Here is a 22734-nt window from a genome sequence, read left to right as displayed (position 1 = left end):
AACCCAACCTAACCTAAATATCACCAAAATCGAAGAATTCGAGATTGTAAATTATACAAAAAACTCGCTAACCTCACCAAACCTAACCCAACCCAACCTAACTATCACAGAAATCAAAGAATTCAACATTGCAAAAATATACACAAAACGTGCAAACTTCACCAAACCTAACCCATCCTATCCTAACTATCATCGGATTCAAATAATTCCACATTGCAAAAATATACACAAAACGTGCGAACCTCACCAAACCTAACTCAACCTCACCTAACTATCATCGGATTCAAATAATTTGACTTCACAAAATCATACACAAAACGTGCGAACCTCACCAAACCTAACCCAACCTAACCTAACTATCACCGAAATCGAAGAATTCGAGATTGTAAGTAATACAAAAAACTCGCTAACCTCACCAAACCTAACCCAACCCAACCTAACTATCACAGAAATCAAATAATTCGACATTGCAAAAATATACACAAAACGTGCAAACTTCACCCTACCTAACCCATCCTAACCTAACTATCATCCGATTCAAATAATTCCACATTGCAAAAATATACACAAAACGTGCGAACCTCACCAAACCTAACTCAACCTAACCTAACTATCATCGGATTCAAATAATTCTACATTGCAAAATCATACACAAAACGTGCAAACTTCACCAAACCTAACCCATATTAACCTAACTATCATCGGATTCAAATAATTCAACATTGCAAAAATATACACAAAACGTGCGAACCTCACGAAACCTAACTCAACCTAACCTAACTATCACAGAAATCAAATAATTCGACATTGCAAAAATATACACAAAACGTGCGAACCTCACCAAACCTAACTCAACCTAACCTAACTATCATCGGATTCAAATAATTCGACATTGCAAAATCAGACACAAAACGTGCAAACCTCACCAAACCTAACCCAACCTAACCTAACTATCACCAAAATCGAAGAATTCGAGATTGAAGGTTTTACAAAAAACTCGCTAACCTCAAGAAATCTAACCCAACCAAACCTCACTATCACAGAAATCAAAGAATTCGACATTGCAAAAATATACACAAAACGTGCGAACTTTACCAAACCTAACCCATCCTAACCTAACTATCATCGGATTCAAATAATTCCACATTGCAAAAATATACACAAAACGTTCGAACCTCACCAAACCTAACTCAACCTAACCTAACTATCATCGGATTCAAATAATTCGACATTGCAAAATCATTCACAAAACGTGCAAACCTCACCAAACCTAGCCCAACCTAACCTTACTATCACCAAAATCGAAGAATTCGAGATTGTATGTTTTACAAAAAACTCGCTAACCTCACGAAACCTAACCCAACCAAACCTAACTATTACAGAAATCAAAGACATCGACTTTGCAAAAATATACACAAAACGTGCAAACTTCACCAAACCTAACCCAACCTAACCTAACTATCATCGAATTCAAATAATTCCAGATTGCAAATATATGCACAAAACGTGCTAACCTCACCAAACGTAACCCAACCTAACCTAACTATCACCGAAATTGAAGAATTCGAGATTGTAAGTTATACAAAAAACTCGCTAACCTCACCAAACCTAACCCAACCCAACCTAACTATTACAGAAATCAAAGAATTCGACATTGCAAAAATATACAAAAAACGTGCTATCCCCACCAAACCTAACCCAACCTAACCTAACCATCAATGGATTCAAAGAATTTGAAATTGCAAAAATATACAAAAAACGTGCTATTCCCAACAAACCTAACCCAACCTAACCAAACCATCACCAAATTCAAATAAATCGACATTGCAAAATTATACACAAAACGTAGGAACCTCACCAAGCCTTACCCAACCTAACCTTTTTAACACCGAAATCGAAGAATTCGAGATTGAAGGTTTTACAAAAAACTCGCTAACCTCACCAAACCTAACCCAACCCAACCTAACTATCACAGAAATCAAAGAATTCAACATTGCAAAAATATACACAAAACGTGCGAACTTCACCAAACCTAACACGACCTAACCTTACCATCACCGGATTCAAATAATTCGACATTGCAAAAAAAAAAAAAAACGTGGGAACCTCACCAAGCCTTACCCAACCTTACCTAATTATCACAGAAATCGAAGAATTCGAGATTGTTATTTATACAAAAAACTCGCTTTCCTCACCAAACCTAACCCAACCCAACCTAACTATCACAGAAATCAAAGAATTTGACATTGCAAAAATATACAAAAAACCAGCTATCCTCACCAAACCTAACCCAACCTCACCTAACCATCACCGGATTCAAATAATTCGACATTGCAAAAAATTACACAAAACGTGCGAACCTCACAAAGCCTAACCCAACCTAACCTAACTATCACCGAAATCGAAGAATTCGAGATTGTAAGTTATACAAAAAACTCGCTTACCTCACCAAACCTAACTCAACCCAACCTAACTATCACCGAAATCGAATAATTCGAGATTGTAAGTTATACAAAATACTCGCTTACCTCACCAAACCTAACCCAACCCAACCTTACTATCACAGAAATCAAAGAATTCAAGATTGCAAAAATATACACAAAACGTGCAAACTTCACCAAACCTAACCCGAGCTAACTGACCATCACCGGATTCAAATAATTCGACATTGCAAAAATATACACAAAACGTGGGAACCTCACCAAACCTAACCCAACCCAACATAACTATCACAGAAATCGAAGAATTCGACATTGCAAAAATATACAAAAAACGAGCTATCCTCACCAAACCTAACTCAACCCAACCTAACTATCACCGAAATCAAAGAATTCGAGATTGTAAGTTATACAAAAAACTCGCTAACCTCACCAAACCTAACCAAACCCAACCTAACTATCACAGAAATCAAAGAATTCAACATTGCAAAAATATACACAAAACGTGCGAACTTCACCAAACCTAACACGACCTAACCTTACCATCACCGGATTCAAATAATTCGACATTGCAAAAAAAAAAACAAAACGTGGGAACCTCACCAAGCCTAACCCAACCTTACCTATTTATCACAGAAATCGAAGAATTCGAGATTGTTATTTATTCAAAAAAACTCGCTTTCCTCACCAAACCTAACCCAACCCAACCTAACTATCACAGAAATCAAAGAATTCGACATTGCAAAAATATACAAAAAACCAGCTATCCTCACCAAACCTAACCCAACCTCACCTTACCATCATCGGATTCAAATAATTCGACATTGCAAAAAATTACACAAAACGTGCGAACCTCAAAAAACCTAACCCAATCTAACCTAACTATCACCGAAATCGAAGAATTCGAGATTGTAAGTTATACAAAAAACTCGCTTACCTCACCAAACCTAACACAACCCAACCTAACTATCACCGAAATCGAAGAATTCGAGATTGTAAGTTATACAAAAAACTCGCTAACCTCACCAAACCTAACCCAACCCAACCTAACTATCACAGCAATCAAAGAATTCGACATTGCAAAAATATACAAAAAACGAGCTATTCTCACCAAACCTATCCCAACCTAAACTTACCATCACTGGATTCAATAATTCGACATTGCAAAAATATACAAAAAAAGTGTTATCCTCACCAAACCTAACCCAACCTAACCTAAACATCACCGGATTCAAATAATTCGACATTGCAAAAATGTACACAAAACGTGGGAACCTCACCAAACTAACCCAACCCAACATAACTATCACAGAAATCGAAGAATTTGACATTGCAAAATTATACAAAAAGCGAGCTATCCTCACCAAACCTAACCCAACCTAACCTAACCATCACATAAATCAAAGTAATCGACAGTGCAAAAATATACACAAAACGTGCTTTCCTCACCAAACCTAACCCAACCTAACCTAACCATCACCGGATTCAAATAATTCGACATTTCAAAAATATACACAAAACGTGGGAACCTCACCAAGCCTAACCCAACCTAACCTAACTAACACCGAAATCGAAGAATTCGAAATTGTTTGTTATACAAAAACCTCGCTTGCCTCATCAAACCTAACCCAACTCAACCTTACTATCACAGAAAACAAAGAATTCGACATTGCAAAAATATACACAAAACGTGCAAACTTCACCAAACCTAACCCGACCTAACCTAACCATCACCGGATTCAAATAATTCGACATTTCAAAAATATACACAAAATGTGGGAACCTCACCAAGCCTAACCCAACCTAACCTAACTATCACCGAAATCGAAGAATTCGAGATTGGTAGTTATACAAAAAACTCGCTAACCTCATTAAACCTTACCCAACCTAACCTAACTATCACCAAAATCGAAGAATTCGAAATTGTTTGTTATACAAAAACCTCCCTTGCCTCACCAAACCTAACCCAACCCAACCTAACTATCACGGAAACCAAAGAATTCGACATTGCAAAAATATACACAAATCGTGCTATCCCCACCAAACCTAACCCAACCTAACCTAACTATCACCGGATTCAAATAATTAGACATTGCAAAAATATACACAAAACGTGCGAACCTCACCAAACCTAACCCAACCTAACCTTACCATCACCGGATTCAAATAATTCGAGATTTCAAAAATATACACAAAACGTGGGAACCTCACCAAGCCTAACCCAACCCAACCTAACTTACACCGAAATCGAAGAATTCGAGATTGTAAGTTATACAAAAAACTCGCTTACCTCAACAAACCTAACCCAACCCAACCTAACTATCACAGAAATCAAAGAATTCGACATTGCAAAAATATACAAAAAACATGCTATCCTCACCAAACCTAACCCAACCTAACCTAACCATCACCGGATTCAAATAATTCGACATTGCAAAAATATACACAAAACGTGGGAACCTCACCAAGCCTAACCCAACCTAACCTAACTATCACCGTAATCGAAGAATTCGAGATGGTTAGTTATACAAAAAACTCGCTAACCTCACCTAACCTAACCCAACCCAACCTTACTATCACAGAAATCAAAGAACTCAACATTGCAAAAAGAAACACAAAACGTGCAAACTTCACCAAACCTAACCCGACCTAACCTAACAGTAGCCGGATTCAAATAATTCGACATTTCAAAAATATACACAAAACGTGGGAACCTCACCAAGCCTAACCCAACCTAACCTAACTAACACCGAAATCGAAGAATTCGAAATTGTTTGTTATACAAAAACCTCGCTTGCCTCACCAAACCTAACCCAACCCAACCTAACTATCACAGAAACCAAAGAATTCGACATTGCAAAAATATACACAAATCGTGCTATCCCCACCAAACCTAACCCAACCTAACCTAACTATCACCGGATTCAAATAATTAGACATTGCAAAAATATACACAAAACGTGCGAACCTCACCAAACCTAACCCAACCTAACCTAACCATCACCGGATTCAAATAATTCGACATTTCAAAAATATACACAAAACGTGGGAACCTCACCAAGCCTAACCCAACCCAACCTAACTTACACCGAAATCGAAGAATTCGAGATTGTAAGTTATACAAAAACCTCGCTTGCCTCACCAAACCTAACCCAACCCAACATAACTATCACAAAAAACAAAGAATTCGACATTGCAAAAATATACACAACCTAACCCAACCCAACCTAACCTAACTATCACCGGATTCAAATAATTCGACATTTCAAAAATATACACAAAACGTGGGAACCTCACCAAGCCTAACCCAACCTAACCTAACTAACACCGAAATCGAAGAATTCGAAATTGTTCGATATACAAAAACCTCGCTTGCCTCACCAAACCTAACCCAACCCAACCTAACTATCACAAAAAACAAAGAATTCGACATTGCAAAAATATACACAAATCGTGCTATCCCCACCAAACCTAACCCAACCTAACCTAACTATCACCGGATTCAAATAATTAGACATAGCAAAAATATACACAAAACGTGCGAACCTCACCAAACCTAACCCAACCTAACCTAACCATCACCGGATTCAAATACTTCGACATTTCAAAAATATACACAAAACGTGGGAACCTCACCAAGCCTAACCCAACCCAACCTAACTTACACCGTAATTGAAAAATTCGAGATTGTTAGTTATACAAAAAATTCGCTTACCTCACCAAACCTAACCCAACCCAACCTAACTATCACAGAAATCAAAGAATTCGACATTGCAAAAATATACAAAAAACTTGCTATCCTCACCAAACCTAACCCAACCTAACCTAACCATCACTGGATTCAAAGAATTCGAAATTGCAAAAATATACACAAAACGTGGGAACCTCACCAAACCTAACCCAACCTAACCTAACCATCACCGGATTCAAATAATTCGACATTTCTAAAATATACACAAAACGTGGGAACCTCACCAAGCCTAACCCAACCTTACCTTACTAACACCGAAATCGAAGAATTCGAAATTGTTTGTTATACAAAAACCTCGCTTGCCTCACCAAACCTAACCCAACCTAACCTAACTATCACAGAAACCAAAGAATTCGACATTGCAAAAATATACAGAAATAGTGCTATCCACACCAAACCTAACCCAACCTAACCTCACTATCACCGGATTCAAATAATTAGACATTGCAAACTTATACACAAAACGTGCAAACCTAGCCAAACCTAACCCAACCTAACCTTACCATCACCGGATTCAAATAATTCATGATTTCAAAAATATACACAAAACGTGGGAACCTCACCAAGCCTAACCCAACCCAACCTAACTTACACCGAAATCGAAGAATTCGAGATTGTAAGTTATACAAAAAACTCGCTTACCTCAAAAAACCTAACCCAACCCAACCTAACTATCACAGAAATCAAAGAATTCGACATTGCAAAAATATACAAAAAACTTGCTATCCTCACCAAACCTAACCCAACCTCACCTTACCATCATCGGATTCAAATAATTCGACATTGCAAAAAATTACACAAAACGTGCGAACCTCAAAAAACCTAACCCAATCTAACCTAACTATCACCGAAATCGAAGAATTCGAGATTGTAAGTTATACAAAAAACTCGCTTACCTCACCAAACCTAACTCAACCCAACCTAACTATCACCGAAATCGAAGAATTCGAGATTGTAAGTTATACAAAAAACTCGCTAACCTCACCAAACCTAACCCAACCCAACCTAACTATCACAGAAATCAAAGAATTCGACATTGCAAAAATATACAAAAAACGAGCTATTCTCACCAAACCTATCCCAACCTAAACTTACCATCACTGGATTCAATAATTCGACATTGCAAAAATATACAAAAAAAGTGTTATCCTCACCAAACCTAACCCAACCTAACCTAAACATCACCGGATTCAAATAATTCGACATTGCAAAAATGTACACAAAACGTGGGAACCTCACCAAAGTAACCCAACCCAACATAACTATCACAGAAATCGAAGAATTTGACATTGCAAAATTATACAAAAAGCGAGCTATCCTCACCAAACCTAACCCAACCTAACCTAACCATCACATAAATCAAAGTAATCGACAGTGCAAAAATATACACAAAACGTGCTTTCCTCACCAAACCTAACCCAACCTAACCTAACCATCACCGGATTCAAATAATTCGACATTTCAAAAATATACACAAAACGTGGGAACCTCACCAAGCCTAACCCAACCTAACCTAACTAACACCGAAATCGAAGAATTCGAAATTGTTTGTTATTCAAAAACCTCGCTTGCCTCATCAAACCTAACCCAACTCAACCTTACTATCACAGAAAACAAAGAATTCGACATTGCAAAAATATACACAAAACGTGCAAACTTCACCAAACCTAACCCGACCTAACCTAACCATCTCCGGATTCAAATAATTCGACATTTCAAAAATATACACAAAATGTGGGAACCTCACCAAGCCTAACCCAACCTAACCTAACTATCACCGAAATCGAAGAATTCGAGATTGGTAGTTATACAAAAAACTCGCTAACCTCATTAAACCTTACCCAACCTAACCTAACTATCACCAAAATCGAAGAATTCGAAATTGTTTGTTATACAAAAACCTCCCTTGCCTCACCAAACCTAACCCAACCTAACTATCACGGAAACCAAAGAATTCGACATTGCAAAAATATACACAAATCGTGCTATCCCCACCAAACCTAACCCAACCTAACCTAACCATCACCGGATTCAAATAATTCGACATTGCAAAAATATACACAAAACGTGGGAACCTCACCAAGCCTAACCCAACCTAACCTAACTATCACCGTAATCGAAGAATTCGAGATGGTTAGTTATACAAAAAACTCGCTAACCTCACCTAACCTAACCCAACCCAACCTTACTATCACAGAAATCAAAGAACTCAACATTGCAAAAAGAAACACAAAACGTGCAAACTTCACCAAACCTAACCCGACCTAACCTAACAGTAGCCGGATTCAAATAATTCGACATTTCAAAAATATACACAAAACGTGGGAACCTCACCAAGCCTAACCCAACCTAACCTAACCATCACCGGATTCAAATAATTCGACATTGCAAAAATATACACAAAACGTGCGAACCTCACCAAACCTAACCCAACCTAACCTAACCATCACCGGATTCAAATAATTCGACATTTCAAAAATATACACAAAACGTGGGAACCTCACCAAGCCTAACCCAACCCAACCTAACTTACACCGAAATCGAAGAATTCGAGATTGTAAGTTATACATAAACCTCGCTTGCCTCACCAAACCTAACCCAACCCAACATAACTATCACAAAAAACAAAGAATTCGACATTGCAAAAATATACACAACCTAACCCAACCCAACCTAACCTAACTATCACCGGATTCAAATAATTCGACATTTCAAAAATATACACAAAACGTGGGAACCTCACCAAGCCTAACCCAACCTAACCTAACTAACACCGAAATCGAAGAATTCGAAATTGTTCGATATACAAAAACCTCGCTTGCCTCACCAAACCTAACCCAACCCAACCTAACTATCACAAAAAACAAAGAATTCGACATTGCAAAAATATACACAAATCGTGCTATCCCCACCAAACCTAACCCAACCTAACCTAACTATCACCGGATTCAAATAATTAGACATTGCAAAAATATACACAAAACGTGCGAACCTCACCAAACCTAACCCAACCTAACCTAACCATCACCGGATTCAAATAATTCGACATTTCAAAAATATACACAAAACGTGGGAACCTCACCAAGCCTAACCCAACCCAACCTAACTTACACCGTAATTGAAAAATTCGAGATTGTTAGTTATACAAAAAATTCGCTTACCTCACCAAACCTAACCCAACCCAACCTAACTATCACAGAAATCAAAGAATTCGACATTGCAAAAATATACAAAAAACTTGCTATCCTCACCAAACCTAACCCAACCTAACCTAACCATCACTGGATTCAAAGAATTCGAAATTGCAAAAATATACACAAAACGTGGGAACCTCACCAAACCTAACCCAACCTAACCTAACCATCACCGGATTCAAATAATTCGACATTTCAAAAATATACACAAAACGTGGGAACCTCACCAAGCCTAACCCAACCTTACCTTACTTACACCGAAATCGAAGAATTCGAAATTGTTTGTTATACAAAAACCTCGCTTGCCTCACCAAACCTAACCCAACCTAACCTAACTATCACAGAAACCAAAGAATTCGACATTGCAAAAATATACAGAAATAGTGCTATCCCCACCAAACCTAACCCAACCTAACCTCACTATCACCGGATTCAAATAATTAGACATTGCAAACTTATACACAAAACGTGCAAACCTAGCCAAACCTAACCCAACCTAACCTTACCATCACCGGATTCAAATAATTCATGATTTCAAAAATATACACAAAACGTGGGAACCTTTTTTTTTTTTTTTTTTTTTTTTATCGTCGGAGGTGGGGAATCTTCCAAAGACATCCTCCAGCCCGAACTGGAGGATAGTGTCGGATTTTTACCGACTAAACCCCACCCCCTTGACACCTCTGCTCCCCGGACACATTTTCATGTTTTGCTTCGGGAAAGCAGTTTTGTCTTAGCCATTTATGGCTCTTCCTTCGAGTTCTCGGGTTCTTTCTGCTTCTTCTTTATTTTTCATTATCATCGAAGCAAATGCTTCCCACGCTGACCAGGCAGTTGCGCTATCCAGTATGACGAAGATTATGTTTATCGGCGTCAGGTGTTCTACGCCGATTACAGTTCTGAATGTTCTTCTGTCGTCTTCCCATGCTGGACAATCAAAGGTTGTGTGGGCCGCGTCGTCTTTCTCGTTTTCACAGTGGTGGCACTTCGGAGTTGTTTCCTTTCCTATTTTGTGTAGGTAGGTCCCGAAGCACCCGTGACCTGTGAGTATTTGGGTCGTGTGGTGATTCAGTTCGCCGTGCTTTCTTTGGCACCACGCTTTTAGGTCTCCGATGAGATGGTGTGTCCATCGACCTTTTTCTGAGTTGTTCCATCTGTCTTGCCATTTGATCATCGTTGTCTCTCTGGCTGTGCTCTTCTTTTCACCTCTGTAGATCGCTTGTCGTTCTAGAGCGAGTAAGTCGATCGGTGGAATGGCGCACAACACCAGGATGGCATCTTCAGATACTGTACGGTATGCCGCTGCGACTCTTAATGCAGCTCTTCTTTGTACTCTAGCGAGGCTGAGCCTCGTCCTCTCAACCTTTGTTTTTTCCGCCCAAATCGGAGCACCGTACAGGAGGACTGAGTGTACTACTTCACAGTATAGTTTTCTTCTCCTCTGTTTCGGTCCACCGATGTTGGGCATCAGTCTGGCGAGGTCTTCTGCTATTTGGGCCGCCCTAGCTCCCGCTTTTTCCGCATGTTTTGCAAAGCGTAGTTTGTCATCTAACTGCACTCCCAAATACCGCAGTGATCTGCTGAACGTCACCTCAAAACCGTTGACTGTTATTTGAGGAGGCAGCAGCTTTCTACGTCTTGTGAAGAATACAGCTTCGGTTTTCTGGACGGCGAGCTCCAAGCCCGCATCCACGAGCCATTTTTTAACCCTTCTTATGGCTTCTTCGCTTCTTAGGCGTAAAGATGTTGTGTTCTTTGCGGTGACAAGCAACGCGACATCGTCAGCAAAGGCGACCAGGCTCGTTTCATCTGGCATTGGGATCTTCAACAAGCCGTCGTACATTACATTCCAAAGCGCCGGGCCCAGGACCGATCCCTGTGGCACGCCCGCAGTGACTGATCGTTCGTATTTTTTGCCCATGCATTCATACAGAAGGATTCTGTCCGAAAAATAGCTCTCGATCATCTTGATAAGTTTTTCCGGAGCATTGATAGTGACTAATGCATCGAGAGTCCTTCCCCAGTTGGCAGTGTTGAATGCATTTTTTATGTCGAGCGCGATCATCACAACATGTTTGCTCGCCTTGACGCTCCCACGCCATGCAAGTCTTACGGTGTTTACGACTTCACTGATCGCGTCAATAGTTGAGCGACCGGGTCGAAATCCAAATTGCTGCGATGACAGTCCTGTGTCGCTGTTTTCTAGCTGTTGTTGTAGTCGCTGTAGGAGAAGTCTCTCTAGTAACTTTCCTACCCCGTCAAGTAGGCAGAGTGGCCTGTATGATGAAGGTCCTGGTGGGCCTCCCTTTCCTTTTGAAATCAGCACGAGTTTTTGTCTTTTCCATGGTTTTGGAAAGGTTCCTTCCGACAGACAAGCATTGAAGGTCGTCAACAGCAACGCAGGATCGCTCAAGGCAATTCTTTTAATAACTGCGTTTGGAATGCAGTCCGGTCCCGGCGCCTTTTCAATATTTATTCGTTTGGCGGCTGCTACGACTTCTTCCTCCGTGAAAATCGGCATCTCATCACCAGTACTGCTCGCCGATCGTCTTTCCATCACTGGGTGTTGCGGAAAGAGGCCATCTATGACCAATTCAAGACTCGCCTTGTTTTCAAGATATGGATCGACAGTTCCAATTCGGAGCTTTTTCCTTATGATCTTATATGGGCTCCCCCACGGATCCACATCAATCGATTTGCAGAGCTCTTTCCAGCATCTCTCTTTACTTTCTTTTATAGCTTTTCGTAAAGCTATCCTGGCTTCTTGATATTTCACTCTTTGCTGTTCATTGCTTGACCGTCGTTGTGCTCGGCGTCTGCAGGTTAAGCACTCGCGGCGAAGTATGGCGATGTTTTCGGTCCACCAGAAGACCGGGCGCCTCTTTTTACCTCCGCGTCTCGGCATCGATGCGTCGCAGCTCTCACTCAATAGGTCATTTAATGAGTTGGCAATGTCTTCGGCTCCAACCCCGCTGCTTGCGACGTCAGTCACTTTTGATCTTAGTTCTGCAACGGCTTCGTCCAAAGCTACGATGTCCAGCTTACGAGCTCCCCAGCCAGAACTAGAAGGTAACATTTGTGGCCCGGCGAGGCGATCTTCCAACTCGAAGCCAATGTAGCGATGGTCGCTGTGAGAGTAGCTGTCAAGCACTTGCCATTTTCGGATCCTGCCAATTATTGTTTCACCTGCAAATGTGACATCGATGACCGATCCGGTGCTGCCCCGAACGAACGTGTAAGCACTTCCTACGTTGGCCGCATGCAGATGTAAATGCGATGCCATTTCAGAGAGTAAAATACCTCTGCGATCCGTTTTTTGAGAGCCCCACTCTGGAGCTTTTGAGTTAAAATCTCCGGCAACGACAACAGGTAAGGTCGATGTTCTCACGTCATCTTCAAGGCAGACGAGATCTCTCTTGAACTCCTCTATTGTTGCACTAGGAGAAAAATAGCAGCTATAGAACCTCACTCCCCTCATCTCCACCCACGTCCAGCCTTGGACGCCAATTGAAACAGCATTCGTGATTCGCAGGTGGGCAGTTGGTGTGTAGATTGCAGATCTTGAGCTTGCATCCGAATACCATCGATGAGGAATGTTGCGGTACTGTTCAGACACAATCACGAGGTCCGCTCGCCGCTCCTCTGCTGTCTGTATCATCACATCCTGCGCCGCCTGGCATCCATTCAGATTGATCTGGAGTATGCGGATCATTGTTGTGTTCGTCCTTTCAGAGCAGTCCGGAGGGCTGCACAGCTTCGACTACCGGTCTGATGACCGCTGCTTATTTTTTCTCCTTCACAAATGCTGCAGTGTGGGTCGTTCTTACAAATCACAGCTTTATGGCCTTCCTGGCCGCACTTGTTGCATTCTTTGCTTCTGTCTTGTTTGCTGGCGCATTCTACCGCAATGTGTCCGAATCCCCGACACCTGAAGCATCTTATTATATGGACTCGGGGCCTCAAACGACAATTGACCCATCCAATTCGAATTCTTCCGGCCTTAATCAATTCAGTGGCATCGTCTCTCGGGAGTTTGACCATCGCAATCTGAGTGCCTCCATAAGCCGGTTTGAACGTGATCAATCGCGCATTTCTCACCACATGTGGTGAAGCGCTTGCTAATGCCTCCATCAATTCTGTCTCATCCGTGGCCCCATCGATGTCCCGTATTTCAATGACGACTCCAGGGACGAGCTTCTTCACAGTCGCACCATTGCCCAGAATCGCGGAAATCGCACCCATTAGCTCTTCCGTTTTTGTTGTTCCTTTTTGCATTTTTATAAGAACTTCTCCACCCTTTGTTTGACGAATAGCGGCAACATCTACATTCTCCATTGGAATTTCTTTTCTGATTTTCTTTAAGGTGTCTGCATATGTCACCGTGCCGTCTGACTTTATTGTTATAGCCTCATTTCTGGGGCCTGGTGGAAATCGCGCATATCGATCTTGAAAGCTATTTTCAATGTTTGGCTGACGCCGATCGTTGTTGTTGTTGGTGTTCTTTGTATCATTTGTTCTTTTATTCTTTTTATTCCGCCTTCTTTTTGACCTTACTTCTTTCCAGGAATCCTCTTTTGGTTGATCTAGTGAGGATGCCGAGTCCATGATTGCGGGATTTTCCGGTATTAAAGCATTTGGAGGATTCTTTAAAACATCGCTCGAGGTGGGATTGAGTTCTATTAGTGTTTTAGTTTGTAATCTATGCTTTAACAGGTCTAGTTTTATGTCTTTATATGTATTAAAGGCTATCATTGCCTCTTCAATTCCATCCTTGATTGGAACGTAGGTATTTTTACGTATTTTGCTATTGAGATCAATTAGAATTAATTCTAATTTGTGGAATACCTTCTGCTCGAGAGCTTCTTTAGCAGTAATCTCACACATTTCCAAAGATATGCTAGCCATTGTTGTCATTATTCCAATTTCTCCGACTAAAAAGTTCACCGTGATCGTTAATTTTTCAATCGGTACGCGCTCGCACACTATTTATTTTGGTCGTTGTTAGTGGTACTTTGATCAGCCGTAATCGCAACAAGTCGTTAGCAACGTAGTTGTTATTGTTATTAATGAGCTGTTGTAAGACGTTTATGTTGTGATGGACACTTTAACACTAACTTTGTCTCTTGTCTCCAGTCAACAGTGTTACGATTCACCGTGGGTGTGTGTAAATGATAGTAATTCGAGTTTTTCAAAGCAATGTGTCTAATTCGTTTGCCGAATCCAATCTAACCAATGCAAAAATTCACCGTTGCCGTTTATTATTTATACAGCACACACATGCGCATTGGTCATATATAAAACGTGGGAACCTCACCAAGCCTAACCCAACCCAACCTAACTTACACCGAAATCGAAGAATTCGAGATTGTAAGTTATACAAAAAACTCGCTTACCTCAAAAAACCTAACCCAACCCAACCTAACTATCACAGAAATCAAAGAATTCGACATTGCAAAAATATACAAAAAACTTGCTATCCTCACCAAACCTAACCCAACCTAACCTAACCATCACTGGATTCAAAGAATTCGAAATTGCAAAAATATACACAAAACGTGGGAACCTCACCAAACCTAACCCAACCTAACCTAACCATCACCGGATTCAAATAATTCGACATTTCAAAAATATACACAAAACGTGGGAACCTCACCAAGCCTAACCCAACCTTACCTTACTAACACCGAAATCGAAGAATTCGAAATTGTTTGTTATACAAAAACCTCGCTTGCCTCACCAAACCTAACCCAACCTAACCTAACTATCACAGAAACCAAAGAATTCGACAATGCAAAAATATACACAAATCGTGCTATCCCCACCAAACCTAACCCAACCTAACCTCACTATCACCGGATTCAAATAATTAGACATTGCAAACTTATACACAAAACGTGCGAACCTAGCCAAACCTAACCCAACCTAACCTTACCATCACCGGATTCAAATAATTCGAGATTTCAAAAATATACACAAAACGTGGGAACCTCACCAAGCCTAACCCAACCCAACCTAACTTACACCGAAATCGAAGAATTCGAGATTGTAAGTTATACAAAAAACTCGCTAACCTCACCAAACCTAACCCAACCCAACCTTACTATCACAGAAATCAAAGAACTCAACATTGCAAAAAGAAACACAAAACGTGCAAACTTCACCAAACCTAACCCGACCTAACCTAACCGTAGCCGGATTCAAATAATTCGACATTTCAAAAATATACACAAAACGTGCGAACCTCACCAAACCTAACCCAACCTAACCTTACCATCACCGGATTCAAATAATTCGAGATTTCAAAAATATACACAAAACGTGGGAACCTCACCAAGCCTAACCCAACCTAACCTAACTATCACCGAAATCGAAGAATTCGAGATTGTAAGTTTTACAAAAAACTCGCTTACCTCACCAAACCTAACCCAACCCAACCTAACTATCACAGAAACCAAAGAATTCGACATTGCAAAAATATACACAAATCGTGCTATCCCCACCAAACCTAACCCAACCTAACCTAACTATCACCGGTTTCAAATAATTAGACATTGCAAAAATATACACAAAACGTGCGAACCTCACCAAACCTAACCCAACCTAACCTTATAATCACCGGATTCAAATAATTCGACATTGCAAAAATATACACAAAACGCGGGTACGTCACCAAACCTAACCTAAACTCACCTAACTATCACCGAAATCGAAGAATTCGAGATTGTTAGTTATACAAAAAACTCGCTAACCTCACCAAACCTAACCTAACCCAACCTTACTATTACAGAAATCAAAGAATTCAACATTTCAAAAATATACACAAAACGTGGGAACCTCACCAAGCCTAACCCAACCTAACCTAACTAACACCGAAATCGAAGAATTCGAAATTGTTTGTTATACAAAAACCTCGCTTGCCTCACCAAACCTAACCCAACCCAACCTAACTATCACAGAAAACAAAGAATTCGACATTGCAAAAATATACACAACTCGTGCTATCCCCACCAAACCTAACCCAACCTAACCTAACTATCACCGGATTCAAATAATTAGACATTGCAAAAATATACACAAAACGTGCGAACCTCACCAAACCTAACCCAACCTAACCTAACCATTACCGGATTCAAATAATTCGACATTTCAAAAATATACACAAAACGTGGGAACCTCACCAAGCCTAACCCAACCTTACCTTACTAACACCGAAATCGAAGAATTCGAGATTGTAAGTTATACAAAAAACTCGCTTACCTCACCAAACCTAACCCAACCCAACCTTACTATCACAGAAATCAAAGTATTCGACATTGCAAAAATATACAAAAAACGTGCTATCCTCACCAAACCTAACCCAACCTAACCTAACCATCAGCGGATTCAAATAATTCGACATTGCAAAAATATACACAAAACGTGGGAACCTCACCAAGCCTAACCCAACCTAACCTTACTAACACCGAAATCGAAGAATTCGAGATTGTAAGTTATACAAAAAACTCGCTTACCTCACCAAACCTAACCCAACCTAACCTTACCATCACATAAATCAAAGTAATCGACAATGCAAAAATATACACAAAACGTGCGAACCTCACCAAACCTAGCCCAACCTAACCTAACCTTCACCGGATTCAAATAATTCGACATTGCAAACATATACACAAAACGTGGGAACCTTACCAAGCCTAACCCAACCTAACCTAACTAACACCGAAATCGAAGAATTCGAGATTGTAAGTTATACAAAAAACTCGCTTACCTCACCAAACCTAACCCAACCCAACCTAACTATCACAGAAATCAATGAATTCAACATTGCAAAAATATACAAAAAACGTGCTATCCTCACCAAACCTAACCCAACCTAACCTAACCATCACCGGATTCAAATAATTCGACATTGCAAAAATATACACAAAACGTAGGAACCTCACCAAGCTTAACCCAGCCTAACTTAACTATCACCGTAATCGAAGAATTCGAGATTGTTGGTTATACAAAAAACTCGCTAACCTCACCAAACCTAACCAAACCCAACCTAACTATCACAGAAATCTAAGAATTCAACATTGTAAAAATGAACAAAAAACGTGGGAACCTCACCAAACCTAACCCAACCTAACCTAACCATCACCGGATTCAAATAATTCGACATTTCAAAAATATACACAAAACGTGGGAACCTCACCAAGCCTAACCCAACCTTACCTTACTAACACCGAAATCGAAGAATTCGAAATTGTTTGTTATACAAAAACCTCGCTTGCCTCACCAAACCTAACCCAACCTAACCTAACTATCACAGAAACCAAAGAATTCGACAATGCCAAAATATACACAAATCGTGCTATCCCCACCAAACCTAACCCAACCTAACCTCACTATCACCGGATTCAAATAATTAGACATTGCAAACTTATACACAAAACGTGCGAACCTAGCCAAACCTAACCCAACCTAACCTTACCATCACCGGATTCAAATAATTCGAGATTTCAAAAATATACACAAAACGTGGGAACCTCACCAAGCCTAACCCAACCCAACCTAACTTACACCGAAATCGAAGAATTCGAGATTGTAAGTTATACAAAAAACTCGCTAACCTCACCAAACCTAACCCAACCCAACCTTACTATCACAGAAATCAAAGAACTCAACATTGCAAAAAGAAACACAAAACGTGCAAACTTCACCAAACCTAACCCGACCTAACCTAACCGTAGCCGGATTCAAATAATTCGACATTTCAAAAATATACACAAAACGTGCGAACCTCACCAAACCTAACCCAACCTAACCTTACCATCACCGGATTCAAATAATTCGAGATTTCAAAAATATACACAAAACGTGGGAACCTCACCAAGCCTAACCCAACCTAACCTAACTATCACCGAAATCGAAGAATTCGAGATTGTAAGTTTTACAAAAAACTCGCTTACCTCACCAAACCTAACCCAACCTAACATTACCATCACATAAATCAAAGTAATCGACAATGCAAAAATATACACAAAACGTGCGAACCTCACCAAACCTAGCCCAACCTAACCTAACCTTCACCGGATTCAAATAATTCGACATTGCAAACATATACACAAAACGTGGGAACCTTACCAAGCCTAACCCAACCTAACCTAACTAACACCGAAATCGAAGAATTCGAGATTGTAAGTTATACAAAAAACTCGCTTACCTCACCAAACCTAACCCAACCCAACCTAACTATCACAGAAATCAATGAATTCAACATTGCAAAAATATACAAAAAACGTGCTATCCTCACCAAACCTAACCCAACCTAACCTAACCATCACCGGATTCAAATAATTCGACATTGCAAAAATATACACAAAACGTAGGAACCTCACCAAGCTTAACCCAGCCTAACTTAACTATCACCGTAATCGAAGAATTCGAGATTGTTGGTTATACAAAAAACTCGCTAACCTCACCAAACCTAACCAAACCCAACCTAACTATCACAGAAATCTAAGAATTCAACATTGTAAAAATGAACAAAAAACGTGCAAACTTCACCAAACCTAACCCGACCTAACCTTACCATCACCGGATTCAAATAATTCGACATTTCAAAAATATACACAAAACGTGGGAACCTCACCAAGCCTAACCCAACCTAACCTAACTAACACCGAAATCGAAGAATTCGAGATTGTTCGATATACAAAAACCTCGCTTGCCTCTCCAAACCTAACCCAACCCAACCTAACTATCACAAAAAACAAAGAATTCGACATTGCAAAAATATACACAAATCGTGCTTTCCCCACCAAACCTAACCCAACCTAACCTAACTATCACCGGATTCAAATAATTAGACATTGCAAAAATATACACAAAACGTGCGAACCTCACCAAACCTAACTCAACCTAACCTAACCATCACCGGATTCAAATAATTCGACATTTCAAAAATATACACAAAACGTGGGAACCTCACCAAGCCTAACCCAACCCAACCTAACTTACACCGTAATTGAAAAATTCGAGATTGTAAGTTATACAAAAAACTCGCATACCTCACCAAACCTAACCCAACCCAACCTAACTATCACAGAAATCAAAGAATTCGACATTGCAAAAATATACAAAAAACGTGCTATCCTCACCAAACCTAACCCAACCTAACCTAACCATCACCTAATTCAAATAATTAGACATTGCAAAAATATACACAAAACGTGCGAACCTCACCAAACCTAACCCAACCTAACCTAACCATCACCGGATTCAAATAATTCGACATTGCAAAAATATACACAAAACGTGGGAACCTCACCAAGCCTAACCCAACCCAACCTAACTTACACCGAAATCGAAGAATTCGAGATTGTATGTTATACAAAAAACTCGCTTACCTCACAAAACCTAACCCAACCTAACCTTACCATCACATAAATCAAAGTAATCGACAATGCAAAAATATACACAAAACGTGCGAACCTCACCAAACCTAGCCCAACCTAACCTAACCTTCACCGGATTCAAATAATTCGACATTGCAAACATATACACAAAACGTGGGAACCATACCAAGCCTAACCCAACCTAACCTAACTAACACCGAAATCGAAGAATTCGAGATTGTAAGTTATACAAAAAACTCGCTTACCTCACCAAACCTAACCCAACCCAACCTAACTATCACAGAAATCAATGAATTCAACATTGCAAAAATATACAAAAAACGTGCTATCCTCACCAAACCTAACCCAACCTTACCTAACCATCACCGGATTCAAATAATTCGACATTGCAAAAATATACACAAAACGTAGGAACCTCACCAAGTTTAACCCAGCCTAACTTAACTATCACCGTAATCGAAGAATTCGAGATTGTTGGTTATACAAAAAACTCGCTAACCTCACCAAACCTAACCAAACCCAACCTAACTATCACAGAAATCTAAGAATTCAACATTGTAAAAATGAACAAAAAACGTGCAAACTTCACCAAGCCTAACCCGACCTAACCTTACCATCACCGGATTCAAATAATTCGACATTTCAAAAATATACACAAAACGTGGGAACCTCACCAAGCCTAACCCAACCTAACCTAACTAACACCGAAATCGAAGAATTCGAAATTGTTCGATATACAAAAACCTCGCTTGCCTCTCCAAACCTAACCCAACCCAACCTAACTATCACAAAAAACAAAGAATTCGACATTGCAAAAATATACACAAATCGTGCTTTCCCCACCAAACCTAACCCAACCTAACCTAACTATCACCGGATTCAAATAATTAGACATTGCAAAAATATACACAAAACGTGCGAACCTCACCAAACCTAACTCAACCTAACCTAACCATCACCGGATTCAAATAATTCGACATTTCAAAAATATACACAAAACGTGGGAACCTCACCAAGCCTAACCCAACCCAACCTAACTTACACCGTAATTGAAAAATTCGAGATTGTAAGTTATACAAAAAACTCGCATACCTCACCAAACCTAACCCAACCCAACCTAACTATCACAGAAATCAAAGAATTCGACATTGCAAAAATATACAAAAAACGTGCTATCCTCACCAAACCTAACCCAACCTAACCTAACCATCACCTAATTCAAATAATTAGACATTGCAAAAATATACACAAAACGTGCGAACCTCACCAAACCTAACCCAACCTAACCTAACCATCACCGGATTCAAATAATTCGACATTGCAAAAATATACACAAAACGTGGGAACCTCACCAAGCCTAACCCAACCCAACCTAACTTACACCGAAATCGAAGAATTCGAGATTGTATGTTATACAAAAAACTCGCTTACCTCACAAAACCTAACCCAACCTAACCTTACCATCACATAAATCAAAGTAATCGACAATGCAAAAATATACACAAAACGTGCGAACCTCACCAAACCTAGCCCAACCTAACCTAACCTTCACCGGATTCAAATAATTCGACATTGCAAACATATACACAAAACGTGGGAACCTTACCAAGCCTAACCCAACCTAACCTAACTAACACCGAAATCGAAGAATTCGAGATTGTAAGTTATACAAAAAACTCGCTTACCTCACCAAACCTAACCCAACCCAACCTAACTATCACAGAAATCAATGAATTCAACATTGCAAAAATATACAAAAAACGTGCTATCCTCACCAAACCTAACCCAACCTTACCTAACCATCACCGGATTCAAATAATTCGACATTGCAAAAATATACACAAAACGTAGGAACCTCACCAAGTTTAACCCAGCCTAACTTAACTATCACCGTAATCGAAGAATTCGAGATTGTTGGTTATACAAAAAACTCGCTAACCTCACCAAACCTAACCAAACCCAACCTAACTATCACAGAAATCTAAGAATTCAACATTGTAAAAATGAACAAAAAACGTGCAAACTTCACCAAGCCTAACCCGACCTAACCTTACCATCACCGGATTCAAATAATTCGACATTTCAAAAATATACACAAAACGTGGGAACCTCACCAAGCCTAACCCAACCTAACCTAACTAACACCGAAATCGAAGAATTCGAAATTGTTCGATATACAAAAACCTCGCTTGCCTCACCAAACCTAACCCAACCCAACCTAACTATCACAAAAAACAAAGAATTCGACATTGCAAAAATATACACAAATCGTGCTATCCCCACCAAACCTAACCCAACCTAACCTAACTATCACCGGATTCAAATAATTAGACATTGCAAAAATATACACAAAACGTGCGAACCTCACCAAACCTAACCCAACCTAACCTAACCATCACCGGATTCAAATAATTCGACATTTCAAAAATATACACAAAACGTGGGAACCTCACCAAGCCTAACCCAACCCAACCTAACTTACACCGTAATTGAAAAATTCGAGATTGTTAGTTATACAAAAAATTCGCTTACCTCACCAAACCTAACCCAACCCAACCTAACTATCACAGAAATCAAAGAATTCGACATTGCAAAAATATACAAAAAACTTGCTATCCTCACCAAACCTAACCCAACCTAACCTAACCATCACAGAAACCAAAGAATTCGACATTGCAAAAATATAGAAAAAACGTGCTTTCCTCACCAAGCCTAACCCAACCTGACCTTACTTTCACCAAAATCAAAGAATTCATGATTATAAATTATTATAAAATATACAAAATGTATGATTATAAAATATACAAAAAACTCGCTTACAATACCAAACCTAACCCAACCCAACCTAACTATCACAGAAATCAAATAATTCGACATTGCAAAATATACACAAAACGTGCAATTTTCACCAAACCTAACCCATCCTAACCTAACTATCATCGGATTCAAAT

At 39.7% G+C, this 22734-nt stretch overlaps 1 protein-coding gene across 1 annotated transcript in view; it reads right to left on the bottom strand.

Moving 5' to 3' along the window:
- The window catches only part of LOC143917342 (uncharacterized), a 58828-nt gene extending 45733 nt beyond the window's left edge, over positions 1–13095 (bottom strand). The window contains exon 1 of the mRNA XM_077438822.1: positions 12376–13095. Coding sequence (XP_077294948.1) covers positions 12376–13095 — 720 coding nt within the window. The remainder of the gene's footprint in view (positions 1–12375) is intronic.
- Positions 13096–22734: the final 9639 nt, after the last annotated feature.

Source organism: Arctopsyche grandis, chromosome 9 (genome assembly GCF_051622035.1).
Source record: "Arctopsyche grandis isolate Sample6627 chromosome 9, ASM5162203v2, whole genome shotgun sequence".
NCBI classification, from domain to species: domain Eukaryota; kingdom Metazoa; phylum Arthropoda; class Insecta; order Trichoptera; family Hydropsychidae; genus Arctopsyche; species Arctopsyche grandis.
Note: the sequence above shows the minus strand (reverse complement) of the source record. Positions and strands in the feature narration are given on the sequence as shown.